Source organism: Siphateles boraxobius, unplaced genomic scaffold (genome assembly GCF_051911475.1).
Source record: "Siphateles boraxobius isolate OS27281-9 unplaced genomic scaffold, OSU_SipBor_1 5, whole genome shotgun sequence".
Taxonomy (NCBI): domain Eukaryota; kingdom Metazoa; phylum Chordata; class Actinopteri; order Cypriniformes; family Leuciscidae; genus Siphateles; species Siphateles boraxobius.
Window position 1 is genome coordinate 2911092 of NW_027509141.1, and position 18985 is coordinate 2930076.

The 18985-nt window shown below is 43.8% G+C and overlaps 1 protein-coding gene across 4 annotated transcripts in view; it reads right to left on the reverse strand.

Annotated features, from left to right (window-relative positions):
• The window catches only part of lrp1aa (low density lipoprotein receptor-related protein 1Aa), a 264759-nt gene that overhangs the window by 43846 nt on the left and 201928 nt on the right, over nt 1–18985 (reverse strand). For all 4 annotated transcript variants that reach the window (XM_077204508.1, XM_077204507.1, XM_077204510.1 and 1 more), the window contains exons 61-70: nt 18219–18407; nt 15327–15475; nt 15135–15228; nt 14932–15048; nt 13287–13406; nt 12477–12599; nt 11683–11808; nt 10520–10636; nt 7386–7492; nt 101–233 (exon numbers count right to left, since the gene is read on the reverse strand). In XM_077204508.1, coding sequence (XP_077060623.1) covers nt 101–233; nt 7386–7492; nt 10520–10636; nt 11683–11808; nt 12477–12599; nt 13287–13406; nt 14932–15048; nt 15135–15228; nt 15327–15475; nt 18219–18407 — 1275 coding nt within the window. The remainder of the gene's footprint in view (nt 1–100; nt 234–7385; nt 7493–10519; nt 10637–11682; nt 11809–12476; nt 12600–13286; nt 13407–14931; nt 15049–15134; nt 15229–15326; nt 15476–18218; nt 18408–18985) is intronic.

Consider the following 18985-nt stretch of genomic DNA (forward strand, 5'->3'; position numbering starts at 1 on the left):
CTTCAAAAAATCCCTAAAACAGAATACAGTCCAGGTTCAAAGCAACATAATATTGCTGGAGCTTCAGTTTAAAGTGAACTCTTTCTTTAACATGTTTAACCTCCAGTGTCGCAGTTCTCCTCGTCACTGCCGTCCATGCAGTCAGCATCAGCATCACACCTCCAGCGGAACGGGATACAGTGACCGTTCTTACACTGAAACTGGTCATTATCACACTTCACATCACAGCCGTTCTGCAAAACACACACAATACATACTGCAATGACTGTTTGCTATTTATGACAATAGGGCTCAACAAAAAGGACTGCCCAATGGCCCGAAGCCAGTGTAAATGTCGTTCGTTCGGGACAGTTGAGGAAACGGTCACTTGTCTGATCGGGCCAGTGCTGGATCACGAAAGTTTATCATTTGCACATGTTTTAAACCTTGACAATTTAACTATTCAAGCGCAAGAAGAGGCAAAAGAGAACTCAACTCAATAGTGTGAGAAGTTTTGTGTCCACACATCCGATGTGCGCATCTAGAATGCCTATGATGCGAATGATAAATTGAGTTCCCTTTCAGTCGATAACGTCAGACGTAGTCGACGGTCGACTGAATGGGGATCTCGCTACAGAGCCTATCCTCTTCGAGTACTATTGAACGAGCCAATGTAATTGGCGTGCGTGATTCGCATCACACACTCCGCCCCCGCGGCGCGGGTATAAATACGGAAGTGGATGCACGCACTAGTTGCCTTTCGCTTCGGAGCCGATCATTTGATGTCTCTGAGAGTGCTGTTGTCTACAACGAGCGAGTGTGTCGGTGTTCTCCAGGAAGACTCTCCCAGTGCTGGTGTTCTGCAGTGCGAGTGCAGCGGTGATCGCGAGCTTTGAGCTCTCAACTGCTGTTTTAACAGCAACAAATTTCTTAATGTTTGTGTGTGTTGATGGCTGGTTAGAGGGCGGAAAAGTGAGTGATTCACTGTTTCAGTTCTCTGTTCAGTGTTGCCGCGGTCATTCCCCTGTGTGCTCCGGCACTGGTGACGGTCCTATTTTCTGAAAGAGCAACACGGGTGCGTTTGCGTCTTTTTCAAGATGTCATTCCGCCCGTGCGTTTCTGGGTGCGGTCGTTCCCTGTCTCTCTCTGATGGTCACAACTGTTGTGTCACGTGTTTGGGCTTACAGCACGCTGAGACAGCTTTTGTGGACAGCTCATGTTTTCACTGTGGGAACATGACTGTCGCAGTGTTGAAGGCGAGACCCGCCTTCGTTAAACGCGGAGAGCGAGTCCCCATTACCATGGGATGGGTGACCGGAGGATAGTGTTGGATGTCCCGCCCGGTAACCATTCCCTGTGGGCTCCTCACTCCTCCCTTCCACTGCAACCACTGGAGCCTCATGTGTTGTCTGCTGGTCCATCTGTAATGGGTGGGCCAGCGGTTTCACTTTGGGCTCCCCTGGAGGACAGGACGTCGATTGCAGCATCGGAGGGTGAGCTGACTTCTAGAGATGATGACTCGGCTGCATTGTCTCCCTTCGGGAGTTCAATGTTGCCCGAGCCGGATCCAGAATTATCAGCTATGCTGAAACGGGCCGCCGAGGCTGCCGGGCTCGAGTGGAACCTCCACCGTGTCCCGTTCAGTCTCGGTTGGAATCTGGAGTTTGGTGTCTTGGGGCGGGCCGCGCTGGTTCTCAGCTCACCGCCCCAGTGCCTTTCTTTCCCGAAATGCATAGAGAACTTACAGGTGGTGAACAGCATCTTTCTCTGCCAGAAACTGCCTGAATAGCTTTTCCCCCTCATTACCCTTGAAGGAGGAACAGTGAAGGGTTGCGAAGGGTCCCTCCATTGGAGCGGTCTGTCGACACAGGTGCACCTGTGTCCGGTGGCCGCTGCCTTTTGGGGGGATCCTCGTCTCCCCCCTAAGGCCTGTGAGTTTCGTCCGTTCCAACGGGCAGAGCTTACAAAGCCTGTGGGCAAGCCGCTTCCTCTTGCATGCCATGGCGTTGCTGCAGGCTAGGGCACCCATGGCATGCACGAGGGTAATCCAGACCGTGCGCTCATAGGTGAGCACCGCACTGCATCCGACCTCACCCTCCGGGGCACGAGTGTCGTAGCGTGCGTGATCGGTCTGGCGATGTCCAACGTGGTGGTCCAGTAGCGCCTTCGTTGGCTCAGCCTGGTTGGTATGGTGGATGCGAACAAGGATCGGTTCCTGGTCTCCCCAATTTCCCAGGTTGGGCTGGTCGGCGACGCAGTGGAGAACTGCATCCAACAGTTCTCTGCCGCTCAAGCGCAGACGGAGGTCATCCAGCACATCCTGCCCCGGTGGCCAGCTGCTGCCTCCACCCGCCGCCGGTGGCAGCTCCTCCGCCTGCTCGTCGCCGTGGGCGTTCCCCGGCCGCCGCTCCTGCTGGGCCTCCGCAGCAGCCTCCACCCAGGCCTCAGCATGGAGCCGACCGCAGTAGAGACGCCCAGCCCGCTCCAGGCACTGCCAAGCCAGGTGGAAAGCGACAGCGAAAGCATTCCGGAGCGGGCCGCCCAGGAATGGATGAGATGCTCTTGGAGTGGCACGATCACTCCCTCCCCCCGGGTGAGGGCCTGGTGGAGCCTTTTGTTTGTGTGTGTGTCTGTTCCGCCGCTAGCTCCCTGAAAAAAAAAAAAAGCGGAGCAAGCGGTACCCACACTTCAAAGAGAGAGCAATTTCATCTGTTCCTGGGTCCCAAGAGGGCCAGTCTGGCGGGTGTGACCCTGTATAGCCTTACACCCCTCAGTTCCCCCTTGGTCGACAGCAGGCAGCTTGGTGCGTTCGAGGACCCGGTCATCCACCTTCTCACGCGCACCCTGCCGCTAGTGGAGACAGGTAAGTGTTGCACAGCACACTAACACCACTCTCTCTACTTTGCTGCCCCACCTCAGGCTCGGCTACCCCGCTCAAGTCAGTGATAATCATCACATTAGGTGTTGAGGTCGTGCTCCTGAAAATTCAGTGATATTCATCACACCGAGTGTTGAGCAGTCCTCCTGACTTGTGTGTGCTTATCTTATCCTGCTGGCGAAGGATTTGATATAGCAGCTCCTCCAGCCGGTACGAAGGCCAGTTGTAAACTCGTTCTTCGTGCTACTAGGTGGTGGGTCGTGACCATCTCGGCCCAAGATCGGTCTGCAGCTCCGACCTGAAAGACATATGCTTCAGATCTCTACCTTCCGCACCGCAGGCCATCCTGTGTGTTGCGTGTAAGGGTGGAGTATAACTACAGTGTCCTTCCTCTCGATTGCTCCAGAGCCCGTTGGGTCTTCAGGTCAACTGGAAGAGAGTAATCTCGCCCACGGGCTGAGTATCTCTTTATCAGTTTTGGAGATGGACTCGGTCTAACACGTCTCTCCAATGAGAATGTGTTCAGCTGGTGTTTGAAGTGAGAAAGGGTCCCACTGAAAGAACTTTCAGAAGCTCCTGGGGTATATGGTAGTTGCAGCCTTTGGCTTCCTCCATATGTGACCGCTTCAGCGCTAGCTTCATGATCGAGTCCTGAGGTGATCGTGGCAGAGCAGCTCACCCTGTGTGACTATAGTTCATCCCGGTCTGCTGCCAAACCCTCTTCAACAGAGGGGCCATGTACAAAGGGCGTGTTTTAACGGGGGCCGGGGCGACCCTCGACTACACGGGCATTCGTGCCTCGAGTTGTTAGACATTGTGACCGTTGCGCAAGCTTCCCTTGCATGTCACAACTCACCCGTCACCTCCTCCTTGGAGTCAGAAGCTTCTGAGGACGCTTTGTTCCACTCTTCCCGCTCTACTCAATCGTGCCGCCATCGAGCCTCACGACAGTTATAGCCAGGGCAAGTGGAGACTCCATCCCCTGGGTCCAGCTGGGTCATGATCATTCCGGGGCCGCTCAGTTGCCCCTCCGGTTTCGTCTTCCTGCCAGTGTTTCTATAAACCGAGCGGACTACCCTTGGACAAACACTGGCTCTCAGCTGCCCCAGGGGCCCGCAGAAATGCGTCTAATCCCAGTGAGCCTTCTAAAAGCGACTGCGACTCATGGTCGCCTTGCGCCTGCTCAAGTCAGTGAATTCATCACACTTCATGTTGAGCAGAAATGCTCCTGAAACTCAGTGAAGTTCATCGCACTCAGGTGTTGAGCAGCAATGCTCCTGTAGCTCAGTGAGTTCATCACACTCAGGTGTTGAGCAGAAATGCTCCTGCAGCTCAGTGAATTCATCACACGCAGTGCTGAGCAGAAATGCTCCTGAAGCTCAGTGAGTTTATCACACTCAGGTGTTGAGCAGGAATGCTCCTGAAGCTCAGTGAACTTATCACACTCAAGTGCTGAGCAGAAAATGCTTCCGAAGCCCAGTGATCTTTACATGTTGTGTTGAGCAATGCTCCTGTCTTTTTGCGCCCGTCGCTTGCACCTACGTGCCAAGTCAGGAGAGGAACAGGTCTTCATAGTTGCCCCTTATTGGCCCAACTAGACCTGGTTCCCATCAACAGCCTTCCTGACTTCCCCTGAAAACTCTTTCAGGGACGGGGCACGATGGCACACTCGTTCTTCCCCCGGAGATTCCGGGCGGTCTTACATCTGAACGCGGAGGTTCAGGTGGCTATCACAGGCATGTGATAGTTACCATCACTTCTGCGAGCACCCCCTAGAAATGGGTAGCGTGCTTACGCCTTTAGAAGTGGAACCTAGTCGTTGAGCGCGTCTTCTCTCCAGAGGAGATCCTGAAAGCTTTTCGATCACTTCAATGCTCTCTTTCCTGCAAAATGGGTTGGAGTAGGCTGTTTTCCTTCACCCTCAAAATGATGTTGCCTCAGTGTTTAAACAACGCTCATCGTGTTGCAGAAGTGTGCAGAAGCACGTTCTGATCGTCAGGTTCCTGAGGAGCAAGGTCTTGTAAATCCTTGCGTCCCTCTTTATCCTCTTGGGCCTTGTCCCTGGTGCGATGCACTGCAGAGACCGCCTCTGAGCCACTGCAGGCAGTGAGTTAAAAATTCTGTTATATCAGTTCTCCTGCTCGCGTGGTCTCTACTAGAGGGTAGGGACTTGCTCGCTTTCGGTCAACGTATTGTGCCTGGAGTCTGGGCCGGCTAACTCTCACAAGCTGAGACCCCGGCTCGGATTGTGCCCAAGGTTCCTACCTCTCCCGTAATAGGAGCAGGTGGTGAGCCTGCAAGCGTTACCCTGGAGGAGGCAGATCCAGCCCTGGCTTCTCTGTCCGTTCGCTTGGACGTGTACAGAACGCAAGCCATAGACCTCAGACCAGCTCTACAAATATCTGTTGGAATTCAGCAGAGAGGGAAGGCTGTTTCCATGCAAAGTCGCACTAGTGCTTGCCTTCATTTCGGTAAAAATCCGAGATGCAACATGTCCACTTAGGTGTTGAGCTCTATGATGAGTGTAAAGTGCTGGGCATTGACGATATGCTTAAACAGATTCTAGAGTTGGGGGCTGGACGACACCTAGTTGAACCGCTGCTTCCCGTGGGCTCCCTTCTCATGAAGCCAGTTTCACCGTGAGCCCGGTTCAAGTGTCGGCTTGCTGCGCCATTCCCCTCCTATGGACTGGATACGTGCGCCTTTCTACTCCAGTTGAGTTCCCTTAAAATTGAACCCTGTTGAGCTCCTCCACACCCCCCCGACGTCTGACGTGCGGAACGTCTGGTGTTAGGCCTACCACTCGTAAGCAGTGTGGAACCTGTGTTAGGCTGGGTCCATATGTTGCGGTCCCTTCGGTGACCCCATATGTGTTTTCTTCCACGATACGGCTCCCTGCGGTGAGCCCGTGTCTTCCCTCGGCAGAGTCTCTCTGCCATCACTGTCCGGTGTGTCTCCCCCCGTCTTAGGCTGGAGCCACCCCAGTGACATTACATATGTTAGACTGCCCGGTTTCCGCCCAGTTCATATGTGTATTTTTCACGTTACCTCCCTCTGGGTTGGATATGGCTTCCGCAGCGTCCCTTCCTTCCAATGTACGGGGAACGCTTTCCCAGTGGTCCTGTAGGAAAAGCAGTGACTTCCCTGGCCTAAGCCCTGTCCTTCCCCGCCTTAAATTTGCGGGGGCATCAGGAGGCTTTGGTTTAGGCACTGGAAGGTGGCAGCGTTAGTGGCGTTTTCAAAGGTTATCCCCATTCAGTCGACCGTCGACTACGTCTGACGTTATCGACTGAAAGGGAACATCCTGGTTGCGTATGCAACCCACCGTTCCCTGAAGGAGTGAACGGAGGACGTAGTCCCCTTGCCACCACCGCTGGACCACCGCTGACCCCGGGTTACTCTCGGCTCCTCAGCGAAAAGCAACTAGTGCGTGCATCCACTTCCGTATTTATACCCGCGCCGCGGGGGCGGAGTGTGTGATGCGAATCACGCACGCCAATTACATTGGCTCGTTCAATAGTACTCGAAGAGGATAGGCTCTCAAATAGAGGCCGGGTCTTTTTTTTTGTTTCGGGTTGTATTTAATCTTCTAAAACCCAAATTTTTGTCCCGCCAAAGCCTTTTTTGATCGGTGAGTGATGTAGAATAGAATGACTGCTGCGGTTGACAGGGCGCAAACTAGCAAAGAGAGAGAGACATTCTCACTTCTCCAAACAACACGAGTGCTGTCTTGTTCTCTCTCTCCCTCGCGCATATTAAACAAAATCAATGGACACAATAGTAAAAGGTCGGAAGACCGCAGTTTCACGTGGAGCATTTGGAGATTTTTAAAGATTAAAAACTCTAGGAACAACATCTCAATGAACAACATCTCAACACTAAATTATAAAGGCTTGTCTCATATAGACGCCTGCCTCAAATACAAGCCGGTGCAGTTCCGACGATATGGGAAAATAAAAGCCCGGGCTTATTATTTGAAGTTTTACGGTAGTCTGTTATATCTTAAGTGAACATAAACAGTTGAGAGATAAAATGAGTGTAACAATAGATTGGATCAGTGCAGCTCTTAAAGTGACAGCAGCCTAATAAACCTGGACAAAAAACAAATCGCTCACTGCTCTTGACTGAATAACTTTAGTAACTTTAATAAGGATTAATGTATATTAAATTTATACAGTGAAGACTATGCAGTGCTATTTAACATTAAAATTTATTTTCTTGCATGAAAAACATTAAAAGCAGTGTTTATTTTATTTGTTCTACTGAATTTGTGCCATTTCGAAAATTGATTATTAGCTCTTATTTTATTACTGAAAGTATACTTGTCTTTAACAATATTTTAAATTCATATGATTTAGTCTAGTAGTGATAAAAGGTAATGGGTCAAAAACAACAAAGACAGAAACTAGGCCTATTTTATTTATTTATTACTTTTTTTGTGGTGGGCCCTTAGAAAAAATCCTTAGTGTTCAACCCTGGAAAATCTGCTGAAGTGTGTTTTCCTGCACTGAATAGTTTTGTGACGTACCTCATCAGATCCGTCAGCGCAGTCATGGTCTCCATCACACTTCCATCTGCCAGCAATACAGCGGCCACTGGTGCAGGCGAACTCACTCTCAGAGCACTTCCTGGGCACTGACACGCACACAACACAAACCTCCATAATTATTCTATAGTATCTTGTCATATTTTAGCATACAGTCAGATGAATCACACAAAACCAGTCAAAAACATGTCCATGTCACATTTCACTACATAATCAAAAGAAAGAAAGAACAAATTATATTTAGTATAAAGTAAACAAAGCCTGTTGTTAGTGTAAAAATAATTTTCCATTGGGACTTTATTTCTTTAATGAAAAAATGTATCCTAATTCTTAGTTATAGTGCAAAAATAAATCTCATTCTCATTACAGTAATTTAAAAAAAATATGTATTAATTGTAGTGTTCATACACTACTTTTCAAAAGTTTTTTAAAAACAGTAATATTCTGAAATATTATTACAATTTAAAATGGTTGTATGTGAAAAAATTGTAAAATGTAATTTATTTCTGTGATCATTACTCCAGTCTTCAGTGTCCCATGATCCTACAGAAATCATTCTAATATAGTGATTTTTATCAATGTTGAAAACAGTTTGTGGAAACTGATACATTTTTTTTTTCAGATAAATTCTTTGAAAAATTGTTCAAAAGAAAGTTTAAACATTATTAACATAAACAAATTAAGCATTTATTTGGAATGCTCATCTTTTATAACATTATTAACTGATTTACTATATTGAATAATTTCTGAAAAAAGTATTAATTTCTTTTAAAAAAAGAAGAAAAAAAAGCTCTCACTGACCCCAAACTTTTGAAAGCTATTGTACATCAAGGTAGAATTTGCTGTACAGGCTATAATTTAAGCTCATTACAGGTGCAGTAAGCGATTACTGAGAATAAGCAATTATTTGAAATCAACCAAAACAAACACGCCCTTCCCTGAATTTTTCCAGCCCTAAAATGCATGAACACGCAATGCAAGAGTGGGTGTTTCTTTATCATAGCTAAAGCGAAGAAAAATAATGCTTTGCGAAAAATAAAGCGAAGATGACGAAAGAACTACAAGCAAGAACAAAAACTGAACATACAGTAAACAAGTCCAAGCAAGAGTTGGTTGTTAGTCGCTGCATCACCAGACAAACATTGACACTCAAAACTGTCCTGTTACTAGAGCTAACATTACAACAATAGCAGATCTTGGTTCTGTGTATCACAGCAAAACCAGTTACTCACGTATGGAGCAGAAACAACACAACCTCAGCGTCCATTTTCAGGCGTTCCCGCTGAGCTCTCTCCAGCGCTGGAAAGCTTCTCTACTATTAAACACGGGTCCTAAAAGCTCTTGCCTGATCATAACCCTTATTTTTGTAATGTCTCTCACCCATTTCTCTTTCTGAATTCTTTCTTCAAATCTCCCTCTCACTCACTCTCTCTATCTCTCCTCCCTCATCATGAATGGACACGCCTCCTGAAGCTGATCGGCTCACTCTTTCTCCTCCCCATAATGAGTGGACACGCCCCTACTGCTGATTGACTCACTCCCTCTCCTCCCCATAATGAGTGGACACGCCCCTACTGCTGATTGGCTCACTCCCTCTCCTCCCACATAATGAGTGGACACGCCCATACTGCTGATTGGCTCACTCCCTCTCCTCCCAAATAATGAGTGGACACGCCCCTACTGCTGATTGGCTCACTCCCTCTCCTCCAACATTATGAGTGGACACGCCCCTACTGCTGATTGGCTCACTCTTTCTCCTCCCCATAATCAGTGGACACGCCCCTACTGCTGATTGGCTCACTCCCTGGGCTTGTTCGACTTGAACCAGCGTTGCACAGACCGATCGGTTGATGACATCAAAGTACCGCGAGAGCGATTAGAGAGCAGACGGCTCCTTATGCTTTTGAATCGCTCTCGCGGTACTTTGATGTCATCAACCGATCGGTCTGTGCAGCGCCAGTTCAAGTCGAACAAGCCTCCTCTCTTCCCACATAATGAGTGGACACGCCCCTACTGCTGATTGTCTCACTCCCTCTCCTCCCCCATAATGAGTGGACACGTCCCCTACTGCTGATTGGCCACAAGTGTGTTATGCTGCTCGGTACGATCCACTTTCAACAGCGTTTCTCAGAAATCGCTTACTGCACATTAAGTAAAAAAGTATCATAGTAAATCAACGTAATAATAATATAGTGAGAATCGACACTGACAATAGTAGTAACTACAAACAAACTGAAAAGTAAAAGGTCTGAAAAATATTACAATGAGAAGTTTAGGGGGGAAATGTGCTTCATTGCCATCAAAAATCATGTCACAGTGCAACAAAAAAAACCCCAACAAGCTTAATTTTCTTTCAACAAAATGTAATTTTGTGGTGAAATGTGGCCTGGACTTTTTTTATCTTGTGATTCACATCACTTTGGCTGGAGAAGCAGGGGATTGTAGGTGATATGACTGGAGACACAGGGACAGATGGAGGTTTGGGTGTTTTGGGAGCAGCGGGGAACAAATCAAATTCAAATCATAACTGCTCAAAAACTGCAGGAATGGGCTTCACAGTGGCTCACTGCTGAGACTGGAAAAGGCTCAGTAATACATTGTCATTGGCTTTGATTATCATGATTATAGAATCATTAACCATTTAGTTTTAAACACATGTAGATCACAATAAAAAAATAGATAGCATTGGATTTTTATGTATAGTAACATTTAGTAAAGCATTCAAGCCTCCCTGTCATCAGGAAGCAGCCACTGAAGGAAACATTTCAGGCCTGAAGATCATTTGAGAATGGAAACCTACCTCTAACCCACATCAATGTGGCAGTGTGAAATGAAGAATAAAAACAAGATGTAGACGCGTAAATGGCTGGACGAAACGGAAACATGCACGCATGAAAAAAGCCCCCTTTTTCATTAACAATGTGCTCATGAACAAATAAATGAGAATGGCAACGATCAGGTTTTTGGGCCAGTGTGAATTTGCTCATTTCATATCTCCTGTCTGAGAGGTGCGTTCTGTTCCTGCTGTCATCACTGTGCTGATGTAACATGAAGCGTGTCTCTGAATGTGTGCCTGATGTTCACTTCACACACATCAGTGGCCGGTGAAAACCTACCACACTTGTCCTCGTCCGAGTTGTCCCCGCAATCATTGTCATAGTCACACTGCCAGCGGCCGGGGACACAGCGGTTGTTTTTACAGCGGAACTGATACGGCTCACACGTCCTCTCATCTGCGGATATAATCACAATATTAATGCTGTTTAAAACAACAAATATATATATATATACAGAATATATATATGGTCTACAATAACTCTAAAACGTTAAATTTAACTTGTAACTTTTACAATTACAAAAAAATAGATTTGACAAAAATATTTTTTAATGAATAAAACTATTGTAAGTTTTAATAACATTCAAATCTAAAAATTTCTTTTAAATTTGACCAACAATAATTTTAAATATAAATTATAAACTAAATTTAACTAATAAAACTACTATTTTTAATCAAATTTTAAACTTTTAAATTTAAATTTTACCAAAATAATCTTTAATGAGCAAAACTATTATAAGTTTTAATCACATTCAAAACTTTTACATTTAATTTTAAATATGACCAAAATAATTTAAAATCTAAATTTTAACTGAATTTAGAGTGGCCTTTTATTGTGGCCAGCCTAAGGCACACCTGTGCAATAATCATGCTGTCTAATCAGCATGTTGATATGCCACACCTGTGAGGTGGATGGATTATCTCGGCAAAGGAGAAGTGCTCACTAACACAGATTTAGACAGATTTGTGAACAATATTTGAGAGAAATAGGCCTTTTGTGTACATAGAAAAAGTCTTAGATCTTTGAGATCAGCTCATGAAAAAGGGGGTAAAAACAAAAGTGTTGCGTTAAAAATTTTGTTCAGTGTACATATTCACGAAGATACAACTCATAATTCAAACCTTGATAGCATGCAAACATTTTTGCCCGTCTTCGCTTTCAAGGAAAAATATAGGCTACTGCAAATGTCTGGTGTTATTTTTGTGATTGTTTGCGGCATTCTACAGCCCTTCATCAAACCTTTTAACACAGAACCCACCTCAGTTTGCTTTTAATCAATGCACAAATCGTAAAAACAGATTAACACTATCGGTTCCTAAATTCTGATTGGGTGGGCTCAGCCCACCCCTGCCCATGCCTAGAACCGGCCCCGCTAATAAACAGAATTTCTAATGAATAAATCTAGTAAGTTTAAATGGCATGTCCTAGTGTAGTATTCGCACCGCACTCCTCTTTGGGCTCATCCGAGGAGTCGCCACAGTCGTCCTCTCCATCACATTTCCAGCGCGCTGGGATACAGCGGCCCGAGTCTTTACAGCGGAATTCATCCACACCACACGTCATCTGAGCTACAAAGAAATAAGAGAAAGAACTGCTGTGATGCTACTATTGATATTAAAGGGATAGTTCACACAAAAATGAAAATGAAACGCAAGTAGACTGCTTTTGGCCGGAAGCTAGCATTTGACTTTGTAACATGTTAAATATGAAAATGTTTCTTACACAAACGCATCGCTTCGCTTCAGAAGGCCTTTATTAACCCCTGGAGCCATGTGGAGCACTTTCATGATGGAAAGATGCACTTTTATGATGGACAGATGCACTTTTATGATGGACAGATGCACTTTTATCATGGATAGATGGATATATGCAGTTTTATCATGGATAGATGGATAGATGCACTTTTATCATGGATAGATGCACTTTAATGGACTTCAAAACAGAAACAGCAATTCACTGCCATTACAAAGCTTGGCAGAGGCAGGATAATTTTTTTACATAATTCGTTTGAAAGAAGAATGTCATATACAGCTAGGATGACTTGAGGGTGAGTAAATCATGGGATAATTTTCATTTTTGGGTGAGCTATCCCTTTAAGTGGTAGAAGTGACCGGCTGATGATAATATCAGCATATAGCCATTTTGGGATTATAAACATGCCAGCTTCTATCTATCAATATCCTTGGCAAAGGATAATGGTAAAAATAGATATTGTATATAATTAGTGTCCACTTACTGCAGTTGGCGGGTTCGTCTGATCCATCGCTGCAGTCATTATCACGGTCACACACCCACACACGCGGGATACAGCGCTTGGTTATGGCACACTTGAACTGGTTCGGTGCGCACGTCACCTCCGCTACACACAAATAAAACATGTTATACTTGAATCACATTCTCAAAAATATTAGCCTCACCTGTGTGTTAAAGCCATGACTGAACATACTAAACTACAATAAAAAGTGTTCATGCACTCCATTCATGTGGCATACAAATACATACTAGCATTCAAAGGTTTGGGGTCTGTACGTTTTTTTTTTATATTTTTGAAAGAAGTCTCTAATGCTCACCAAGGCTGCATTTTTTAAAGTAAAAAATACAGTAAAAACAGTGAAATATTATTACAATTTAAAATAGCTGTTTTCTATGTGAATATATTAAAATGTGATTTATTCCTGTGATCAAGGCTGAATTTTAAGCATCATTAAGAGATGCACTAAGGAGTGAAGTATATTTTGAGTTTTTTCATATTTCAAATTTTTCATATTTTTCATGCATTACGTAAAAAATAAATCTTACTGACCCCTAAGTTTCAACAACAGTGTTACTGGCAGTGTGAACGAGTCAAAATCAAACAATCCCCGGACACATTATCATTGTATTTTCTGGGAAATCTGTGTAAAAGGGGCTTATGTTTGGCTATACAATGAATCACATTACAATCAAAATCATGACATGGCCTTGTGCGATTATTAAAACACAAAAGGCTTTATATCCCTCGTTCTTTTAGCAGCGCTATTTTTATAATTTTCTTAAAGAAACTCACGGCAGTCTTTCTCATCCTCTCCTTCCCCGCAGTTGTCCTGGCCGTTACAGCGAAATATTCCTGGAATACAGCGACTGGGATTCGTGCATTTAAACTGACTGGGTAAACACACGTGGATATCTGCAAAACACACATACACACTTATAACATTGACATGGTTATTGCCCTACTGGACCCAGTTGAGTTATACTCTCATATTTTCAGTCTAAAGGTGTGTAAAATTAACTCAATACCAATTAAAGCAATGACTTTTGAGTGGCAATGCCTTACAGTAATTTTACCAGAGATAATGGATATTTTACAATGACTTCGATTATAGCCTCATCCAATTAGAACTCAGTGTCAGATACAGATACCCTAATAAATATTACTCCAGTGTAAGTACAATTTTACTTGAGTAAGTACTTGTTTTTATACAAAATTATACACTATCAGAACATAAAATTTAAAATAATGCAAACAATTGTGCTCAAACAAGTGAAAAAAACTAAATATAGAATATAGCATTTAAAATTGAAGACAACGTGTTTGTAAATGTGTGGTGACAAACAGAATAGGCTACGATATAAAAACGTCACATGGGGCAAAATGTTAAAAAATTTGAAGTAGAATGCTATGCATACATGCTAGATTTATAACATTATATCAACAGCTACAGCATGGGCATTAATCTATCTTAATTTAACTTTAACTAGTGTTTAACTAAAGAAGCCATGGGTTCAGAAGGTAATACACAAATGTGTCAATTTCAAGCATTTCATTCAAAGGGTTTTAACAGCTCGCCTTTCACAACAGATTTAGCACACAAATAACTATCAGTCATGACCTAAATAAGATTTTCATTTATAATCAATACAAATATTCAACATTAGTAACTTTTCAAGCCATCAGTCGTGCACACACTAAAGGCTGATTTATACTTCTGCGTCAGACCTACGCCGGAGCCTCTACGCTGTAGACTACGCGTTGGTGTAATTGCGCGTCAACGCGGACAACGACGCAGAAGTATAAATGAAAACCAACGCGTAGTCTACAGTGTAGATGCTCAGGCGCAGGTCCGACACAGAACTATAAATCAGCATTGATGTGTTGTTACATTTTTGGAGAGGTGCACGTCAGGGTACACCGAAGGGTACGCGCGCTACACACAGCCTACGACGTAGCCATGGCGTGAGTTTGATGCAGAAGTATTAATTGGGTTTAAGCACCAAAGACCTCCCAGTTCTTTGCTCATTTTCAGTCAGACATTAAAAATCTAGTGAATTGTTAACAGCAGACTTTCTCTGAACGAATCATTGAATCGGTGAGTTGTTGACTCAAAAACAGCGGCAACTAGTTACCACTCCGACTGAAAAATTAATTGTTCAGTGTAATTTGCGAATTGAATCATCAGCTTGATTTGAATTGCTAACTGTAGACTCACTCTGAACAAATCATTGAATCAGTGAGTTGTTGACTCGAGAACAGCGGCAACTGGAAACGTCCGATTGACAAATGAATTGTCAAGCGTGTTTTGCGCACTGATTCATTGAGTTCATTTGATATTTGCTTTTGACTGTAGTGAAGTTAAAGTGACAATTTGCCAATTTAAAAAAAATATTTACCTGAAAAACTATGAAAACCTAAAATATGTCCATAAACGTACCGCAGTTGGCCTCATCAGAGTTATCCTGGCAGTCGTTGTCCCCGTCACAGATGTACGCTGGGTTTGTACAGATACCAGTGCCACACTGGAACTGACCGGGTCTGCATTTAAACTCAGCTGTTGGAAGAAATATTTACAAATGTGCTCTTATTACACAACGGTTTGGCTGTGAAAATGTCTCTCCTACAATCCACATCACTCACGGCAGTCGGCAGGCTCGTCGGATCGGTCTCCGCAGTCGTCCTCAGTGTCACACTTCCACCAGAACGGGATACACTTGTCATTCTTGCACACAAACTGAGGAGAGATGTTACAGGTACATATTTCAAATGAGAAACGCTATGTGTTATTCTGTCTCAGGCTGGGTTTAACTAATCTCATGATCATGCCCTCACCTGGCTGGCGGTGCAGTTAGACATGCACTGTTTCCCATCAGCGGCCAGGTAGAAGTTATTTGGACAGGCACATTTATAGCCACCACCCGGAGACAGCAGACACAAGTTACTGCAGCCGCCATTGTCTGTCTGACATGGGTGATTCGTGACTAATGGGAGAGAAGAGAACACAACATTACAGGCAGGGCCGTCGCTAGCGGGACGAAAGGTGGTGACGATTCTAGGGCCCCTGATTTCAACCAAGGGAGACCAGCGGTAGATTTTGCCTAAATTCATCAAAAGTTGGCGTTCTAAATCATCCCGCTGCTCCGCGATAGCTGCCAGCACCCTGTCATCACATACACCATTAAAAAGCTCTCTCTCTAGTGAAAGGGGGTATTTAACATTAAATGCGCAATCTCGTTTTACAATATAAATCTTTAAAGCCCGTTTTCTCAAATTGACTTTTCCCTCATACTCAAAGTCCGAAATCTCCAGTTCAGTACCTATATACACCAAATTTTCCAGTTTTGTACCTAGTTTTAATTTTGAACCTGACTTTGTCCAATACAAAATTTCGTTTTTTAAAATATATGCAAATTAGCGCATATTTAATTAGATAGTGCCTAATTTGCATATTTAAACGTTAAATTACAGAAAACTTGAAATACATTTTTTTCTCATCTTCAAGGTGGGGTATGTGATTCTCTTTTTTGTCCATTTTTTCAAAATAACTTGAAATCCTATTCCTAACCCTCTGAGTTAGAAGCACTGAAATGAAAATTAAGCAATTTAATCATCTGTGGAACGGGCAGGACTCGAAAAACTTCAGCCAATCATTTCCAAGACCAGCCAGAATCATTGGACAGTAAGTTCGTCAATCAAACGGTCGTACACCACCCCCCTCCCCCCAGCGCACGTGACCCCCTTCGTGCGCATACTCAAAGCTCGTGACGCATGCGCATCTTGTCAGAAAAGCCGGTTCCATGATTAGTGGTAAATCGTCATTCGCTCGTGCATGATTGCGCGTCCATGTTCTTCGAATGGGTGGAGTCAGGGCCAGCGTTGGAGGAAAGAAGGTAGGACCATTTGAATTGTGTATTTTCAAAATCTGCCGGTCGTTTTCCAAATCACATACCTCACCTTTAATGTAGGTAATTAACTGGGAAAGTTTCATGGTGATATCTGCTAGTTAAAAATTTTACCCTATTCACCTGTAGTGTCTCGTCTTAAGAGTTTTTTGTGTTAAAATACATTCTCTTAAAGGTGCACAGTGTCATTTTTAGCGGAATCTAGTGGTGAGGTTGTGAAATGCACCCAATAATGAGGTACAGTGGCCGACAGAAAGTGATGTTGTCGTCTGAGACAGCAGAGACTAGCCAGTTAAGCAATGAGGTTTCTTTACAAAGATAAATTAAGAAATAAGGTTTACTTAATTATTTAGAAAAATGATATGTTATTGCGAATATTATTGTTACTTGCAGTACCACTGCAAGCCATTTTGGTGCCCTAAGCATAATTCGTTTATGAGTTCATGCTGCATTTTCATTGGTTGACTCAACGCAGCATTTTAACCACCATCTGTTGCGGTGCGTGCAGTAACAGTTGTTTGCTATTCGAATCAACAATGGAGTTTAAAAAATACGACAGATGGACCGACGACGAGGTTCAGGCTTTATTAAGCTTAAATTCAGAGGTTAAAATCCAGCGGGAACTGTAAAGTAGCGCGCAGTCTAACGTCACTGGACTAATTTGCCTAATCTTTACAGTACTGGTGGAATACAGATAGCAACAGGTCTGGGGGGAAAAAAATTCCTGGGACAAATTTAGGGATGGGAATTGATAAGATTTTATCAATATCAATGCCACTAACGATTCTGCTTATCGATCCGATTCTTTAACGATTCTCTTATCGATTCCTGATAGCACTGTGTGGGAAAAAGTAGTCTTTTTCGGGGGGGGGAAACAAGTCGTTTTAATGCTTACACTTGACTAAGCAAACTGTACTTTTTATGTAATTTCTGTAATAAATGGAACCTTATTGTAAAGTGTTACCGATTAGTTATACACCGATTAAACGTCCCGTGAGTTCAGTGTTGGAAAGATCAGTTGTTTTAACCATTCATTAAAACGAATCGGTTCAAATGAGTCATTAGTTCGCGAATTGGACGTGTCATTATCGGACGTGTGCGCGTTGTGTGATTATCCCGCCAGTTGGGACATCCCACAAGATGTGTGTCATCACAGAAAACATTTCATCACTGGATCGTTTTTTTTCGTTTATTTGAAGTGTGATTATGTCAGCTGAATGTGCGGAAGACTTTTCAGAGAAGATAAGGCAACGTATTTTAGCACAATTCACACCCAGCGGCAATTCAGGAAAAACAAATCTCCGAATGCTCCACATAAAACTTTAGTCTCCCTACCTTACCATCGTGTCGTTTATTTTGATTAATATGTGCGAGGGAGAGAGGAAGACAGCGCTTAGTTTTGAGACGGTGAAGCCTACTTTCGCCTTGCTCCGAAGAGAGAGAGTGCGTGCGCGCGACCGGGGCTCTCTCTCTCTCTCTCTCTGCTCGATCAGTTTAACATGCGCCCTGTCACAAGCGCAGCGGTTCATCTACATTACCAGAGAGAGACAATTTTACTCACTGATCAAATAAGACTTTGCAGGACAAAGATTATCTTTGGACGCGGTGCTATGGTGCTTGATAAAGGACAAAAGGGACAGTTGTGAGTTCACGGTCTGTACATACTATGGCTGACTCAGAGCAGGAGCATCGATAAGAGGACTCGTTAACGTCGAGGGCATACAATATCGATGGATCGTAAAATTTAGAACCGGTTCTCGAGTGGAACCGGTTTTCGATTCCCATCCCTAGACAAATTGTTCCGGCTCATGAGTGTCCTGACCTTCTGGCTGTCTGTAGGGGTGGTAGATGTGGATGTCCATGGGTCTGTGTAGTGTGCTGATCAGCATGGTCTTGTTGGTTCCCTGTGTTTTGTGAGCTCTGTTGATTGACTTGGTCTCCCAGTCTGTCCAGTAGATGTACTCCTCAAAAATAGTCATGGCGAATATGTGCGGGATGTCCTGAGTCAAAACTGCAACACAAACATAGGGATTATTAACTACACAAACATAATAAACACGCAGCAACCTTACACAATAAAACAAAACTCTTACCTTTTAATGATACTAAAGTTATGTATATATATATCAATCAAAACTGTATTACAGACTCAGGGCCCAATTTTTAAAACACACCCAACATATAAAACAACAACAGTAACAAAAACAAAACAAAAAATAAAAATACATCAATGCGTTACATAAATACAAAAGTACCAGTGTTTCCACAATTCAGACTGATATCGTGTAGTGCTAAATCTTATATTTGATAGACCCATGGTAATCTCATTTTTAGAACCATTAAATCTGTAGATAAAATTGTACATAAGATTCCATAACACAGCTTTAAATGTGTTAACTCCCACACTTACAAACATCTCACTTGCACTATGCCATCTAGGTCTCCTTAATAAAATTCTCATTACATCATTGTAAGCTACTTGAAGCCTCTGTAAGCTAGATATTCTATTTTGTCCACAAATTGGCAGTATACAAGTGGTGTACAATATGCTTTAAACAGTGATGTCTGCACTTTGTCTGAACAAGAACT